Raw genomic sequence first — 14,991 nt, 5'->3', positions numbered from 1 at the left:
AAAACATATTGTCTTGTTTTGAGAAATAATACGCCAATATTGTGCAAGTTTTTCCTTAAAACAAGCAAAATAATCTGCCATTGGGGTGAGCAAATTAATCTTGTTTTTTCTTTTGACGTAAGATTATTTTGCTTACCCCATTGGCAGATTATTTAGCTTGTTTTAAGGAAAAACTCACTTCATTTTGGCGTATTATTTCTCAAAACAAGACAATATGTTTTGCTTGTCTAGAAAATTCTTCTTGATTTAGGAATATTTAGATATTTGGACTAGAAACAAGACAACAAATCTAAGTAAGGAAAGCATTTTTTGCAGTGCACGACGTCATTTAGCGGACCTGGTTGAAAACCAGACAGATCAGCCAGCATAAGAGAGTGGAGCAAAGCGCATCAAATGATCGATATTTAAAAAAGAAAAATAGATTAAATATATAAATTTATATTAGACACACATCTGGTGCTTGTATTTGCTCCTGCTATACGTCCACAACTTCACACAGTGTGTTGATTTAGGCTTTACAGTTTCCATGTTCAGTCCTTTTCATCCACTGTATCTTTAAGAAAAAGGCAGCAGCATTACAACCTGACATTCAATCAGAAGACAAAGTCAAAGCCGAGCTGACAGCCAATCTTACCTAGGCTCAGCAAAACTTGCAAAAAAATCCCTCTGTATTCCTGCAACATTTACACAAATATTTCTTATTCAAATCTTCAGCAACGCTATTTAACTCGTGAATTTGTTTTACATTTATTTACACCTTGACCGATTTTTTTTTTGACATGCCCATTAAAAATACAATGCTCCTTAACCAGATGGTTTTTCAAGTCACTGTAACGAAGTGGCTGACACAGAGGGATCCATCTGCAGTATTTTTATTAAACAGTAGTGTGTAGTCGTTTGGCTGGCGGCAGGTAAACACAGGATGAGTAAGCAGGCATGGGTCAGAGGCAGGCGGCTAGTGTCAGAGTCGGTAAGCAGGCTAGAGTTCAAAGGCAGGCGGCTAGGATCAAAGTCGGGATTCAGGCTGAAGTACAAGGCAGGCGGCAGGCAAGACTGGGTCAGTAAACGAAGCAGGATCACAACAGGAAGGCAGTCAAGGATGAGAACGCTCAGTAGTGTTAGCCGGGGCAAAACAAGACTTCGCAATGAAGCGGCGTGTGAGTGCTGCTTATATGTGTGTGTGGAAGGTGATTGCTGGATGCGTGTCAGGTGTGTCTGCAATCAGTGTAAGTGGATGACGTAATGTCAATAGTCTGGTGATGATGACCTCTGCTGGCCAGCGAGGGGAATGACTGGGACAGAGTCGGTGACAGTAGCTTTCAGTCATGTTGTTGTAATGTTTTGAAAAGACTAGTTACACAATAAAAAAAAAAGTTACAAAATCGGTCAAACTTTATAAAAAACCTAGATTTTATTTTTTTTTTGCTAAATCGCCCAGCCCTAGTACAGGTATGTTTTTATGTACAAAAGCGATGAGTTCGGGGAACTGATGACCTTCACGGCCAATCACAGTCATTTCTGTTGAGCACGTGAACACACCAGCAATCAAATGTTAGCGGGAAATGGACGTCTTTAACATTGAAGGATTCCAATGCAGACATCGTTCTCGAATTAACGCCAGCCAATCAGAAATGACTACATTTTAGTTGAGTCAACTCAAAAAAAAAAGCCGTGCAGCAAGTTGCCTTAAAATTTTAAGTTGAGTCAAAGTTTTTGTAATTTTTTTTCAAGGTTTTCAAGTGTAGTTTGGTATTTTCTCACAATATTTACAGCTTCTGGATGATTCCAATGCAGGCGTAGTTCCTAAATTCAAAGGTTAAAGCAATCTGCGCTATATTTTGGATTTCATGTCAACGCCACTCAATCAGAAACGACTACATTAACGTCCCCTCTTTAACATTCATCCGCAGCCCCTCAGACCATGATTTCTCATTGAAGGCATCTGTAAGGATGTAATTAACTCCTGCAATAATCCCTGTGGATAGATTAAGAGAGAAGAAAGGATACGTACAGAAAGCAATTTGCTATTAATTATGGCAAAAGCGAGGGGAGTTCTTTGGTTTATAGGGCTGCAGAGTAATCGAAAAAGTCTTTGAGAATCAATTAAGAGTGCTGCGCCAGAGCTCAGACGGACCCGGAGACGATGGCGGAGAATATGCAGCGTAAACTCTGAGTTGAAAAGACAGGTTCAATCTGAAGTGATGTCTGGCTGAAAGAGCACTGGAGGCCAAAGCGAAGAGCTGACTGAAGTGCAAGGTGTGTTTGAGATGGTGAAACATTCACATCTGCATGCACTTTATTAGAGGACGCTCTCTTGCAGCCGCCGAAGGTGAAAATTCAGATTATATTCTTAAAGTGCACATTAAATCAAAAGTAAACCTGTTGATTTTGTGTGCTCACATTGCTGGTTTAGTTCATCTGTGCATTAAACATGCTGGCGACTCCTGATGAACACTTTTTAGTCTTACAGTTGAAAGCAGAAGTTTACACACAGAAGGGACACAACCATTTTGTAAAAAAATGTCTGATGGTAAACGTTCACTATTTTAGGTCCGTTTGGATTATTTAAATGATTTACATTTGCTAAATGCCAGAATAACGAGAGAATTCGTTTTTTTTTAGAGAATTTCTGGTCCCACTTTATATTAAGAGTGCTTTCAAACCTACACTTTTGTTTCGGAACGTGTCTCGTTTGCCCAATTAGAGCGGTTCATTTGGCATATGTGAACAGGGCAATCGCGCTCTGTTCCGCGCCAAAGTAATCGCTCCGAGATCGCTTGAATGAGGTGGTCTCGGCTTGATTGAAACGAACCCTGGAGCGGTTCGATTGCAGTGAGAAAGCAATCCGATCCGAGCGCGGTTATATCACAGTGTTTTATGGATATGTAATAGGCTTACAGCTATGTGAAGAGAGAATTATGAGTATGGCGGGAAGTTTCGCGAGTCTCCGGATGCTGGCAAACGAGTGATGATCTCCCGGTAATCTCGCGTCTCCCTCCCAGTCCTCAAATAGGCATCGTCGCGCACCCTTCTCCCCCCTCCCCACCGCATCTCTCCTCAGACACGTCGCGTGCGCGCACCCTGTCAATCACCATCAAACCACCACTTCTCCTGACAGCTTAGCGGGACGCTGCAAAATAAACCCTGACACTCTGACCAATGTGAGGAGAGTTTACTCGCATGTGACTTGTTTTAGCTCTTTTGGTCTGATTAGAAACTTTGCAATGTGAAAGCGATCCGCTCCAAGAGCAAAGAGCAACAATGTAACATTTGTAATCTCTGTTTCTGAACAACTGAATCGATTCACAGGTGTGAAAGCACCCTAAGTGTCCTTAACTACTATGTACTTGCATCAAAAAATAAATACAATGTACTTACTGTGTTCATAATATATTTGAGAACACTTGTGATGCTCTTGAGTTGGGATAGAGGTTGGGTTATGGACAGGTTTGGTGGTCTGGGTAGGTTTAAGGGTGGGTTAAAGTGTAAGGGATGCTCAACAGTGTATTTACAAATGTAATTACAGAAGTTAATTAAATATGTAGTTACATTCAGGTATTTAAGTACACAATAAATGCACGTATTTACACAATAAGTACATGTAGCAAACTATTAATTCCTGTGTAAGTACATATTAGTTAAGGCCACTTAATATAAAGTGGGACCGAAATTCTTATTAATTTCTAGACAGTCAAAAGTTTACACACATTTCCTTGGTATTTGTTTATCTTTGCTTTTAAACTGTATAACTTTGCTTAAATGTTTTGGGTCTCCTTCCACAAGCTCCTCACAATAGCTTGCAGAAATTTTGGCCCATTCCTCCTGACAGAATTGCTGTAACTGAGTCAGATTTGTTGGCTGTCTTGCTCACACAAGCTTTTTCAACAAATTCACAAGTTTTCTATAGGATTGAGATCAGGGCTTTGTGATGGCCACTCCAAAACATACACTCTGTTGTCCTTAAAGCACGTTTGAACTCATTTGGCAGTGTGCTCAGAGTCATGGTCTGTTTGGAAGAGCCATTTGTGGCAAAGTTTTATTGTCCTGGCTGATGTGTTGAGATGTTGCTTCAGTATTTCTCCATAATGTTCTTTCTTCATGATGCCATCTATGCTGTGAAGTGGACCAGTCCCTCCTGCAGCAAAACAGCCCCACAACATGATGCTGCCGCTCCCATACTGCACAGTTGGGATGGTGTTGCTAGGCTTGTAAGCTTTCCCCTTTGTCCTCTAAATGTATCACTGGTCATTATGGCCAAACGGTTCAATCTTAGCTCCATCAGAGCACAGCACATGTCTCCAAACATTATTCCCAGTGTCATTTAGCTAGTTGTAATCTGGCTTATGTGTTAATTCTGGCTTGTTGATTTCCCCATGTTGTCACACAAGGAAGCAGTGTGTTTGAGCTTTTCCTTCAATACTATTTCTTGAGCCTCCAATGAACTCAAATGTTGTCAATTAGCCAATCAGAAACCTCCAAAACCTCGACATCATCATCTGAGCTTATTCAGAGGCAGAATAATCTTATTGTGTGCAAACTTGACTTTCAAGACAATTTCTCAAGAAATATCTCTCTCATTATTCTGCTATTAAGCAGAACAGAAACACATGATCATTCTCACTTACCTAGTCATATTAACATCTGACTTTTTTAAATGGGTATGCGCCTTTAATTACAGTGTATGTAAACTTCTGCTTTCAACTGCCTTACCCAGAATATGAACATATATATAAACACATTTAAATCATTTACTTTTTAATTACTCAGAACTATTGCAATGTGAAGAGACTTTCAATCAGCACAAGAAGTGTTCATGTTTCTGAATCACCTACTGCACCTTAAATGATTTCAACAATTTAACAGAGAAAGCACTTTCACCTATATAACGCCCGTACTCGTTGCTTGTTGAAGTTCATCTTATATTCATTTTAGAGCTGCAGCTGGATTCTACTGGCTCTAAATAAAACACAGAGCTTCATGAGAGAGGTATACCTGTGTATAGCCTGTGGTAAAGTGATCACAGGTCACTGAACACTGCTGTAAAACACAGGCTAACAGTAGAGCGGCTGCTTCAATAATGCAGACGCTTCAGTGTGTATTCTCAGAAATGAGTTGCTGATTTACTGAAATAAATAAAGAGATTTACTATTTTATGCAGGATATTCTTTACAAATTACACAGCAGAAGAGAAGGAAAATGCTGACTCAATCAGAGAGAGAGAGCGAGAGAGAGAGAGAGAGAGAGCGAGAGAGAGAGAGAGAGAGAGAGAGAGAGCGAGAGAGAGAGAGAGAGAGAGAGAGAGAGCGAGAGAGCGAGAGAGAGAGAGAGAGAGAAAGAGAGAGAGAGAGAGAGAGAGTGTGTATGTTGTGTGAGTGTTTTTATGAGTTCTGTATATGAGTGTGTTGTGTGCATGAGTATGTGTGTGGATTCATGGTTGTGCGTTTGAGTGTGTTGTGTGAATGTTTGTTATATGTGTGTTTTCGTGTGTGTTGAACTTTTAGTGTTGTGTGTATGAGTATGTGTGTATGTGTGTGGATTCACGGTTGTGTGTTTGAGTGTGATGTGTGATTGTATGTATGTGTGTGTGAGTGTGTCATGTGTTTGAGTGAGTTAGTGTGTGTGTGTGTGTGTGTGTGTGTGTGTGTGTGTGTGCGCGTGCGTGCGTGGTTGTGTAAATGTTTGTGTGTGTCGGACTGTGTGTGTGAATGTGTGTTGTGTGAGGGTGTTTGTGCATGCATGGTTGTGTGTTTGAGTGTCTTGTTTATGTTTATGTGTGTTTAAGTGTGTGTTCTGTGAATATCTGTGAGTGTGTGTGTGTGTGTGTGTGTGTGTTTAAGTGTGTGTGTGCATGCATGCTTTTGTATATGAGTGTTGTGTGAATGTATGTATGTGTGTGTTTCAGGGTGTGTGTGTTTGAGTGAGTTAGTGTGTGTGTGTGAGTGTGTGTGTGTGTGCACATGCATGGTTGTGTGAATGTTTGTTTGTGTGTGTGCGTGTGTTTGAGTTAGTGTGGGTGTGTGTGTTTGCTGGTTGTGTGAATGTTTGTCTGTGTGTGTTTGAGTGTATGCGTTTGTTTTAGTGAGTTAATGTGTGTGTGTGTGTGTGTGTGTGTGTGTGTGTGTGTGTGTGTGTGTGTGTGTGTGTGTGTGTGTGTGCGTGCATGCATGGTTGTGTGAATGTTTGTTTGTGTGTGTGAGTGTGTGTTGGACTGTGTGTTGTGTGAGGGTGTGTGTGCATGCATGGTTGTGTGTTGTGTGAATGTGTGCATGTGTGTTTAAGTGCGTGTTGTGTGAATATCTGTCAGTGTGTGTGTGTATGTATAGGTGTGTGTGTGCATGTGGGCTTCTGTAAATGTGTGTGTGTGTGTGTGTGTGTGTGTGTATGAGGGTGTTGCGTGTGTGTATGGGTGTGTTGTGTGTTCCTGTGACCCTGAGCTTGACCGTGTGTTTCTGCATTTGACCCGAGTGTAATTGGCGAGCTCCAGGTCTTCTGTGAGGGTAATGGGGGGGGTGTGTGTGTGTGTGTGTGTGTGTGAACACTGTTAACTGCTCACACACTGCTCTTTCTGATTGCTATTGACAAACAGCCACATATGAAATGTGGTCAGCAGTGTGTCGACCTGTGTTTTCATTCTGAATCCTCCACACACACACACACACACACACACTGATCAATAAATGTGCCAATAACAAATGAAGACATTAGGAATGTAACCTCATAGTAAACTGTTAACTGTAAATGTGTGTGTTCAGGCTGTCCTGTTATCACTGAAGTGTGTTTGCATGGTTATTCTCACACTCTCGTTGTCGTCTGTTAACCGTGCTGTCAGCGTGTGTAAGGCGCTCTGAGCTCAGTGTCATGTGTTAATGAGCCGAGCGTTTGATGGAGATATCGAGGGGAAACTCCTGCGCTGGAAACAGAGAGGCTCGCAGCTCTTCTTCTTGGCACGCAGACCCTGTCGGCTCACTGTCTGCCGCTTAATTAGCCACTTAAAAACGCTTCAATTAAAGATGAAAACATGCAAGTGCAGAGGGACACAATAATCCAGCCAGCCTCACTGGAGATATGTGCCCAGGGCTACATGTTTGAGAACTGACAAATATGTACCCTGAACTACACTGTAAAACATATCTGTAAACTAACGAGCTCTGTATTTTGTGAGTCTTTCCGTTGAGACGTTAAACCGAGGTCCTGACTCTCTAGTTTGGAAAAAGTCAGGAAAGTGGGCGTGTCCAGCTCTGTTTAGATGGGTGGGTAAGTGGGAAGGAGCATAAAAATTTGCATAAAATTGGGAGTTTGCGATTGGGCACGCCCTGATTTCCACTGAGGCAAAACAAACGCACAGACACAAGGGAGAAAGACTGACCCCAGTGCACCCCCCCCCCCCAAAACCCCCTTTGGCACTCCTAAATTTATGGGTTAATAAATCTATTAACAATAATTTCTTCTTTTTTTCCCCTCAGAATGATTCCTGCTTCCCACAAGCGCTTCTTGCTGAGTGATCTGGCCTCGTCCCGTGACTACGAGCTCTGCGTTCTGGCCGTGTATGACGACGGGATCACGTCTCTAACCGCCACACGAATGGTCGGCTGCATATCATTCACCACAGAGCGTGAATTTCGCCACTGCCGCTCCATCCACGATCAATTCCTCGGCGGCACCATGATCATCGTCATCGGCGGCATCATCGTAGCGTCAGTCCTCGTCTTCATCTTTATCCTGCTGATGAAATATAAACTCCACAGCCAGCATTACAAGCAGAAAGCAGCCCGGGTTAGTAATGTTTGCTCCCAGACCAACGGTGGCCAGCAGGGGGCGACATCCGGTCCTCCGCCACGCTCGTCTTCTGGATCCGCTAATAAACCATCCGTCCCGCTGGGGTCCGAAAGACAAGAAGGATCCCATGGAATGGAGGGAGGATACGGGGCTCTGAGAGGAACCACGGTGGTGGACTTAAACCCAGAATATGGGAAATCCGTCAAAGAGGACGACTCCATATCGCAATAACACAGGGCTCGGTCCCACCTCCCTTCCCATTCTCTTCACTCCACACAACTCATTCTGTTTTGTTTTTGTTTCCGGCGTCCTGCGGCCTTACTGGGGGTTTTCTCCTGTCCAAGGTGAGAATGATTTATTTAATTAAAACTATTCACCCTCCCGTATATATTTTTCCCCAATTTCTGTTCTGTTTTGCAGCACATTTCTAAAACTTTCTAAAACTAAATGATTTCTTTTCTCTTTGCCATGATGACAGCACGTAATATGTGACTAGATATTCTTCAAGTTGGTAGTATTTAAATTAAAGTGACATTTAAAGGCATAATTAGGTTAATTAAGGTAAAGTTAGGGTAATTAGGCAAGACATTGTGCAATGATGGTTTATTCTGTAGACAATAAAATAAAATATATTGCTTAGGAGAGCTAATAATATTGATAATAAATAAAAAATAATAAAAATAAATAAATAAATAAATAAATAAATAAATAAATAAATAAATAAATAAATAAATAAATAAATAAATAAATAAATAAATAATTCAATTCAATTCAGCTTTATTTGTATAGCGCTTTTACAATGTAGATTGTGTCAAAGCAGCTTCACATAAATGGTCATAGTAACTGGAACAGTGTGGTTCAGTAACTGGAACAGTATAGTTCAGGTTTTAGTGTTTAAGTTCAGTTCAGTTCAGTTTAGCTCAGTTCAGTGTGATTTAATCATTACTGAGAGTTCAAACACTGAAGAGCCAATTCATCGATGCGTAGCTCTACCAATCCTGAACCATGCGAGGCAGTGGCGACAGCGGAGAGGGAAAAAAAACTTCACCTGATGGGAGTGAAGAAAAAAAACCTTGAGAGAACCTTGAGAGAAATAAATAAATAAATAAATAAACAAATGACTTTTATTCTAGCTGAAATAAAACAAATAAGACTTTTTCCAGAAGAAAAAATATTATAAGAAATACTACGGAAAAATTCCTGAATCTGTTAAGCATCATTTAGGAAATGTGTAATAAAGAAAAAATAATTCACATAAGAGCGAATCATTTTGACTTCGACTGTATTTATTTCAAATATATTTATTTATTTGTTGGGGGAAATGTATTACAAGTAACGCATGTTATGTAATAATGTGACTCTTCTAAGTAAAGAGTGAAGTAGCACATTACTTTAAACAAATTAAGCAATAATATATGAGTTACTGTTTTAAAAGAAATGTAATGCAGATGACTTTTTGGTTTAATTATTTACCTTTTTAAAAGGATGAGGATCATTATTTATATATTATTTATTTATTTACAGTGTTAAGGGTAATGCATTACAAGTAATGTTACTTTTCTAAGTAACGAGTAAAGTAACGCATTACTTTTAAAGAATTAAGCAATAATATTTAAGTTACTTAAAAAAGTAATGCAAGTTACTTTTTAGTTTAATTATTAAGCTTTTAACCCCTTCAGACCTGAATTATGTTCCAAATTTCAGAAAAATGGGATGTCATGTGATGTCCATTGTAATGGACGCAGGGTCTGAAGGGGTTAAAAAAGATAAGGATGATCATTTATTTATATGTTTTTTTAGATATTTGTTATTTACTTATTTATTTACAATGTTGGGGGTAATGCATTATAAGTAATGTTACTTAAAAGTAATGCATTACTTAAAAAAAAATTAAAATTTAAATGCATTGTGAAGTTATGTTAAAAATCACACACTCAATGAGAGAATGTGTTTATGACTTTGAACATGTGGAAGAAAAGGAAAAGAGGACTATAGTCTCAAAGGTCAATTATTTTACTTCACTAACTAGCCGGCAGCTAGCTCTCTGCAACTCTCACATGGTCGCCCACTGAAGCTAAGCAGGGCTGCGCCCGGTCAGTACCTGGATGGGAGACCACTTGGGAAAGCTAGGTTGCTGCCGGAAGTGGTGTTAGTGAGGCCAGCAGGGGGCGCCCAACCTGCGGTCTGTGTGAGTCCTAATGCCCCAGTATAGTGACGGGGAGACTCTATACTGCTCAGTGAGCGCCGTCTTTCGGATGAGACGTTAAACCGAGGTCCCGACTCTCTGTGGTCGTTAAAAATCCCAGGATGTCCTTCGAAAAAGAGTAGGGGTTTAACCCCGGCATCCTGGCCAAATCTGCCCACTGGCCTCTGTCCATCATGGCCTCCTAACCCTCCCCATATCATGATTGGCATATCATCACTCTGTCTCCTCTCCACCAATCAGCTGGTGTGTGGTGTGCGGTCTGGCGCAAAATGGCTGCCGTCGCGTCATCCAGGTGGATGCTGCACACTGGTGGTGGATGAGGAGATCCCCCCCCCATTGTGTAAAGCGCTTTGAGTGCCCAGAAAAGCGCTATATAAATGTAACGAATTATTATTATTATTATTATAATAGGACAAAAAGAACAAAAGCAGCAAAAACATTGCTTAACTTTCAATTATCTGTATACGGCATGAAGATAAGTGTAAAAACTGCTTTACTAGCGAGAAAACAGTTAAACAGAGCATCTGCAGCGCAAGAATAAAGAACGAGCCTCCTCCATTCAGCCTCCTTACTTTCTCTTTACTTTCATTTACTTTCCTCTGAACACATCCATTAGCCCACATATTTAGTTTGTTTAGCAAAAATTCATTTCAAAACTATTTCTAAATTCAGTTTTAATCTCCAGCAAATAAATAATAATAATAATGAAGTGTGGTCAGAAAACTGAGTTTTATCCAAACACACGTCCTGCTCTTATGCCCCATATGATGATGCAGACATCTCCAAAACCCCACCTGCTTTTGTTTATTTGTGTCTAGATCGTTGAAATAGACCCTTGATCTCTTTCAGAACTTAATAAAGGATCGCTGCAATTAACAACACACTGTATAACCTTTTTTTGCCTGATGATGTTATCTTCTGAGAAATATATAAATGTGCATATTATAAATAATACTCATAATAATAATAACGGCGACGCAGTGGCGCAGTGGGTAGCACGTTCGCCTCACAGCAAGAAGGTCGCTGGGTCACTGGTTTGAGCCTCGGCTCAGTTGGCGTTTCTGTGTGGAGTTTGCATGTTCTCCCTGCGTTCGTGTGGGTTTCCTCCGGGTGCTCCGGTTTCCCCCACAGTCCAAAGACATGCGGTACAGGTGAATTGGATAGGCTAAAATTGTCCGTAGTGTGTGTGTGTGTGTGAATGAGTGTGTGTGTGGATGTTTCCCAGAGATGGGTTGCGGCTGGAAGGGCATCCGCTGCGTAAAAACTTGCTGGATAAGTTGACGGTTCATTCCGCTGTGGCGACCCCGGATTAATAAAGTGACTAAGCCGACAAGAAAATGAATGAATGAATGATAATAATAACATTATACAAGTGCAAACTGTCATGAATAAACTAAACGCCCCCACCCTCGCCCCTCCAACCAGGTGAGGAAAAGTAACTCAAACATAACGTAGTACATTACTTACCAACGAGTTGCCTTTCATCGGGGAGTAACTTAATATTGTAATGCATTACAGAAGTACCACTGTTTATTTCTCTCATCTCTCAGTTAAGGTTGTTGCTAGGCAGCCGATTGCCAATGTGACAGAATCTCCCCCTCACTGCGGTGCTGATGCAGAGATGTTCCAGCTCTGTTAATTAGAGCTCCTTTAATGGATAAATTACAGGCATAGCGGCTCTGCTGTCTGTCTGTGTCAGGGCAACGGGCCTAAAAAGATTCCCCGAATGCTACGCTGCACTTGAGATCACTATTTGAATTGATAGCCTGACAGTTGTTTCGTTCAATAGGATGCGTTTGAATTACAAAGGCGTAAAATTGAAACTCTGCACCTAGTCGGGATGTTTGCTGTGGAAATGGGTGGAAGTCCTACGGCTTGCATATTTCGGCACATTAGGCTCGTGTGTTAGCTATGCATATCCCTGCTGAGTGTGGAATAGCACATATTACTGTTTTCATTTGCGGGATGCCGGCCGTGCGTCTAAATATTGGCATTTTGCAGACGCTGAATTTAAGTTATGAGCCCGGGCGAGAGTTTTCAGCTCTTTAAAAGAGAAATACACTTGATCACACACTGTTTGACCTGGTTTTACTTTGTGTTATTTAGTTATCCAATCAGATGAGAGACATTACTGATATTAAAGAGGTCATGAACTACCTCAGTATTAATGAGATCCACTTATAATGTTATCAAGACTTTGTCATTCAAAAAACATCGTAATTTTGAAGTAGTTGACTATTTTCTGTGCTGTGTTTGACCTTCATCTGAACACTCAGTTGACTCAGAAGTAATCGCCCACTCCTGTGATTGGCTAACACTTTTGCATATACAGGGTGGGTCATTTATATGGATACACCTTAATAAAATGGGAATGGTTGGTGATGTTAACGTCCTGTTTGTGGTAGATTAGTGTATGTGAGAGGGCAAACTTTTCAAGATGGGTGGTGACCATGGTGGCCATTTTGAAGTCGGCCATCTTGGATCCAACTTTTGTTTTTTCAATAGGAAGAGGGTCATGTGACACATCAAACTTATTGGGAATTTCACAAGAAAAACAATGATGTGCTTGGTTTTAACATAACTTTATTCTTTTATAGTTATTTACAAGTTTCTGACCACTTATAAAATGTGTTCAATGTGCATACAAGATGTGCAGCACCTGAAATTATGGATACTGGAAGCCTGTGCTAATATTTCTCCTGCAGTTTTGCTATCAGTGTGTGAAGAGTGGGAGAAGAGGGCTGCATTGGCAATCCAACACAATGGACAGCACATTGAACACATTTTATAAGTGGTCACTTGTAAAAAACGCATGATAGAATAAAGTAACGTTAAAACCAAGCACATCATTGTTTTTCTTGTGAAATTCCCAGTAAGTTGATGTGTCACATGACCCCCTTCCCTAAAAAAACAAAAGTTGGATCAAAGATGGCCAACTTCAAAATGGCCACCATGGTCACCACCCTGCTTGAAAAGTTTGCCCTCTCACATACACTAATGTGCCACAAACAGGACACTAATATCACCAACCATTCCCATTTTATTAAGGGGCATCCATATATAAGGCCCACCCTGTATAACAAGGGTAAACAGGCAGTAAAGTGGCCGTATATCTTCTACAGAGGCGGAGCTTATCCTCTTCATTACATCATAGAGTAGAACAGTCTGTTTTTGTGGACTGCCTTTAATATACGCAATTTTTAGAGTAACAACAAAGAGTTGAGTTCTTAAACTTACAGCATGGTTTTACAGTACTATGACCTCTCATAAGTCAAAATATCAGGGGGATTTTGGTTTCTTAGTTCATGACCCCTTTAACACGTTTCTTAAGAGCACTTGTGTTCGAGTTAATCAAGATCACTCTTATTCCATCATACTTAACATCACAGGAGCACTATGAATGAGCTAATGAATAAACAATGCTACATGACTTTTGAATGAGCAGTAAACCCAGCAAATTAATATGTAATCGCAACATATAGTGTTAATAATCAGAATATTCTGTGTTAAATAGACCTAAGCATTGATTATCACTGCTATTGAGTATAACTACTTCAACACTAAAAGTAAAGTATTATGTGAACATATCCAAAATGCGCATAAAAATAGGTAGATGGAAAATAGCTAGTGCTGCACTTTATTTTTTATTTTAAAGTTTTATTTTAAAATTTTTTTATTTTATTATTTCAAGTCATTTCTAAATGCAAACACAACTGAATTCAGAAACATGGACTGTGTTGCCAGGAAACACCTAACAAACAAAACCAAAAATTGTCACATTTGAAAAAAAAAAAAAGGTTTTAAAATATTAGGAGGAAATCTGCAAAACTTTTATTGCATATTCCAGCCTTTAGTGCTCTTTGTTGGCATCAGTGAATAATTCAAACACACAGCAGTTATCATCACTCAGCGCAAATAAGCACAGAGCGAAAAAAACAATTCAATCCAATCCAACACACCATTATTTGCTTCCGACAGATAAAAAGTAAACGAGTCTACAAGTGCATTTAATCATCATAACATTTTAATTTACTTTGCATGATGACACAGGTAATCTAAATGTGTCAGAAATAAATTTGCGCTATTAAATAAGTCATTTTTGACCATTTACACATCTCTGACGAATACATCATGCTTAGTTGAAACTGTCTTGTCCTTCATAGCTAGATTTGCATAGACATCAGCATTCAAAACAGTCAAGTAGAAACCCACATTTCAGCCATTGCTATTTTCCCCAATGCTACACCAGCAGCGCTAGAGGCATTCGCTTGTATTTCAGTCAAAACCCGAACGCCCTTGGAGGCACTATCTAGGTTGGCCAGACTCATCATGCTTATAGCAGTGAGGATAATAACCGGCGGTGGGCCAGATTCAAGAGATGAGTCCATTTAACATAACCAGGAGAGAGCCATCTCAGTGAATCGGTCACGGTTGCCTACTATTAAGGGCCCTCAGAGGGGCCCCGAATGGACTGGGAAGAAAGCACAAGTTCTGTATTATGAGCAGTGCTGGAAAGAAAAAAATCACACTCAAGTAAAAGAACTATTGCTGACCCAAAAATGAGTTCAATTCAATCCAGGTTTATTTGTATAGATTTTTGTGCGCTTTTTACAATAGTTTTGTTTTAAAGCAGCTTTACAAAAGGTGCACATTATTGCATTACCCTCGGATGTGGTAAAGTTAATGGTATCACTTACCATAACTTTATTAGTTACTAATAACTTTAAGTAATTAAGTACAGCCCCATAGCCAGCCTGGTGAATGATGTGGTTCTCTATCTCAATACTTGAACCTTTTTAATTTTTTGCTGCAGTGTCACGTTAGTTGGTTGGTTGGTTGGTTAACTACTTTTAATTTAATTACTTTTAATAAGTTTTATTTTTTTATTTTCTTTACTAATTATAAAGTTTAAATACTGCATTTAGTGACATTTTAAGCACTATTTGTAGTAGTGTTGGGAAGTTCGGATCATTTTACTGACTCGGATCTTCGAGTCTCGTTCATCAAGA

General features: G+C 40.0%; 1 protein-coding gene and 1 long non-coding RNA gene across 5 annotated transcripts in view; one reads left to right on the top strand and one right to left on the bottom strand.

The window, feature by feature from the left end:
* LOC147832959 (uncharacterized) overlaps nucleotides 1-14,991 on the bottom strand; it is a 155,967-nt gene that overhangs the window by 17,619 nt on the left and 123,357 nt on the right. The gene's annotated exons all lie outside the window — the stretch shown is intronic.
* The window catches only part of si:cabz01090165.1, a 343,848-nt gene that overhangs the window by 313,949 nt on the left and 14,908 nt on the right, over nucleotides 1-14,991 (top strand). For all 4 annotated transcript variants that reach the window (XM_087291413.1, XM_087291412.1, XM_087291414.1 and 1 more), the window contains 1 exon segment: nucleotides 7,464-8,120. In XM_087291413.1, the coding sequence (XP_087147539.1) occupies nucleotides 7,464-8,007 (544 nt within the window). In that variant the 3' untranslated portion in view covers nucleotides 8,008-8,120.

The sequence above is a fragment of the Danio rerio genome, chromosome 18, assembly GCF_052040795.2.
Source record: "Danio rerio strain M-AB ecotype USA chromosome 18, GRCz13ab, whole genome shotgun sequence".
Taxonomy (NCBI): domain Eukaryota; kingdom Metazoa; phylum Chordata; class Actinopteri; order Cypriniformes; family Danionidae; genus Danio; species Danio rerio.
The sequence above is the reverse complement of the archived record's forward strand: the minus strand, read 5'-3'. Positions and strand labels throughout refer to the sequence as shown.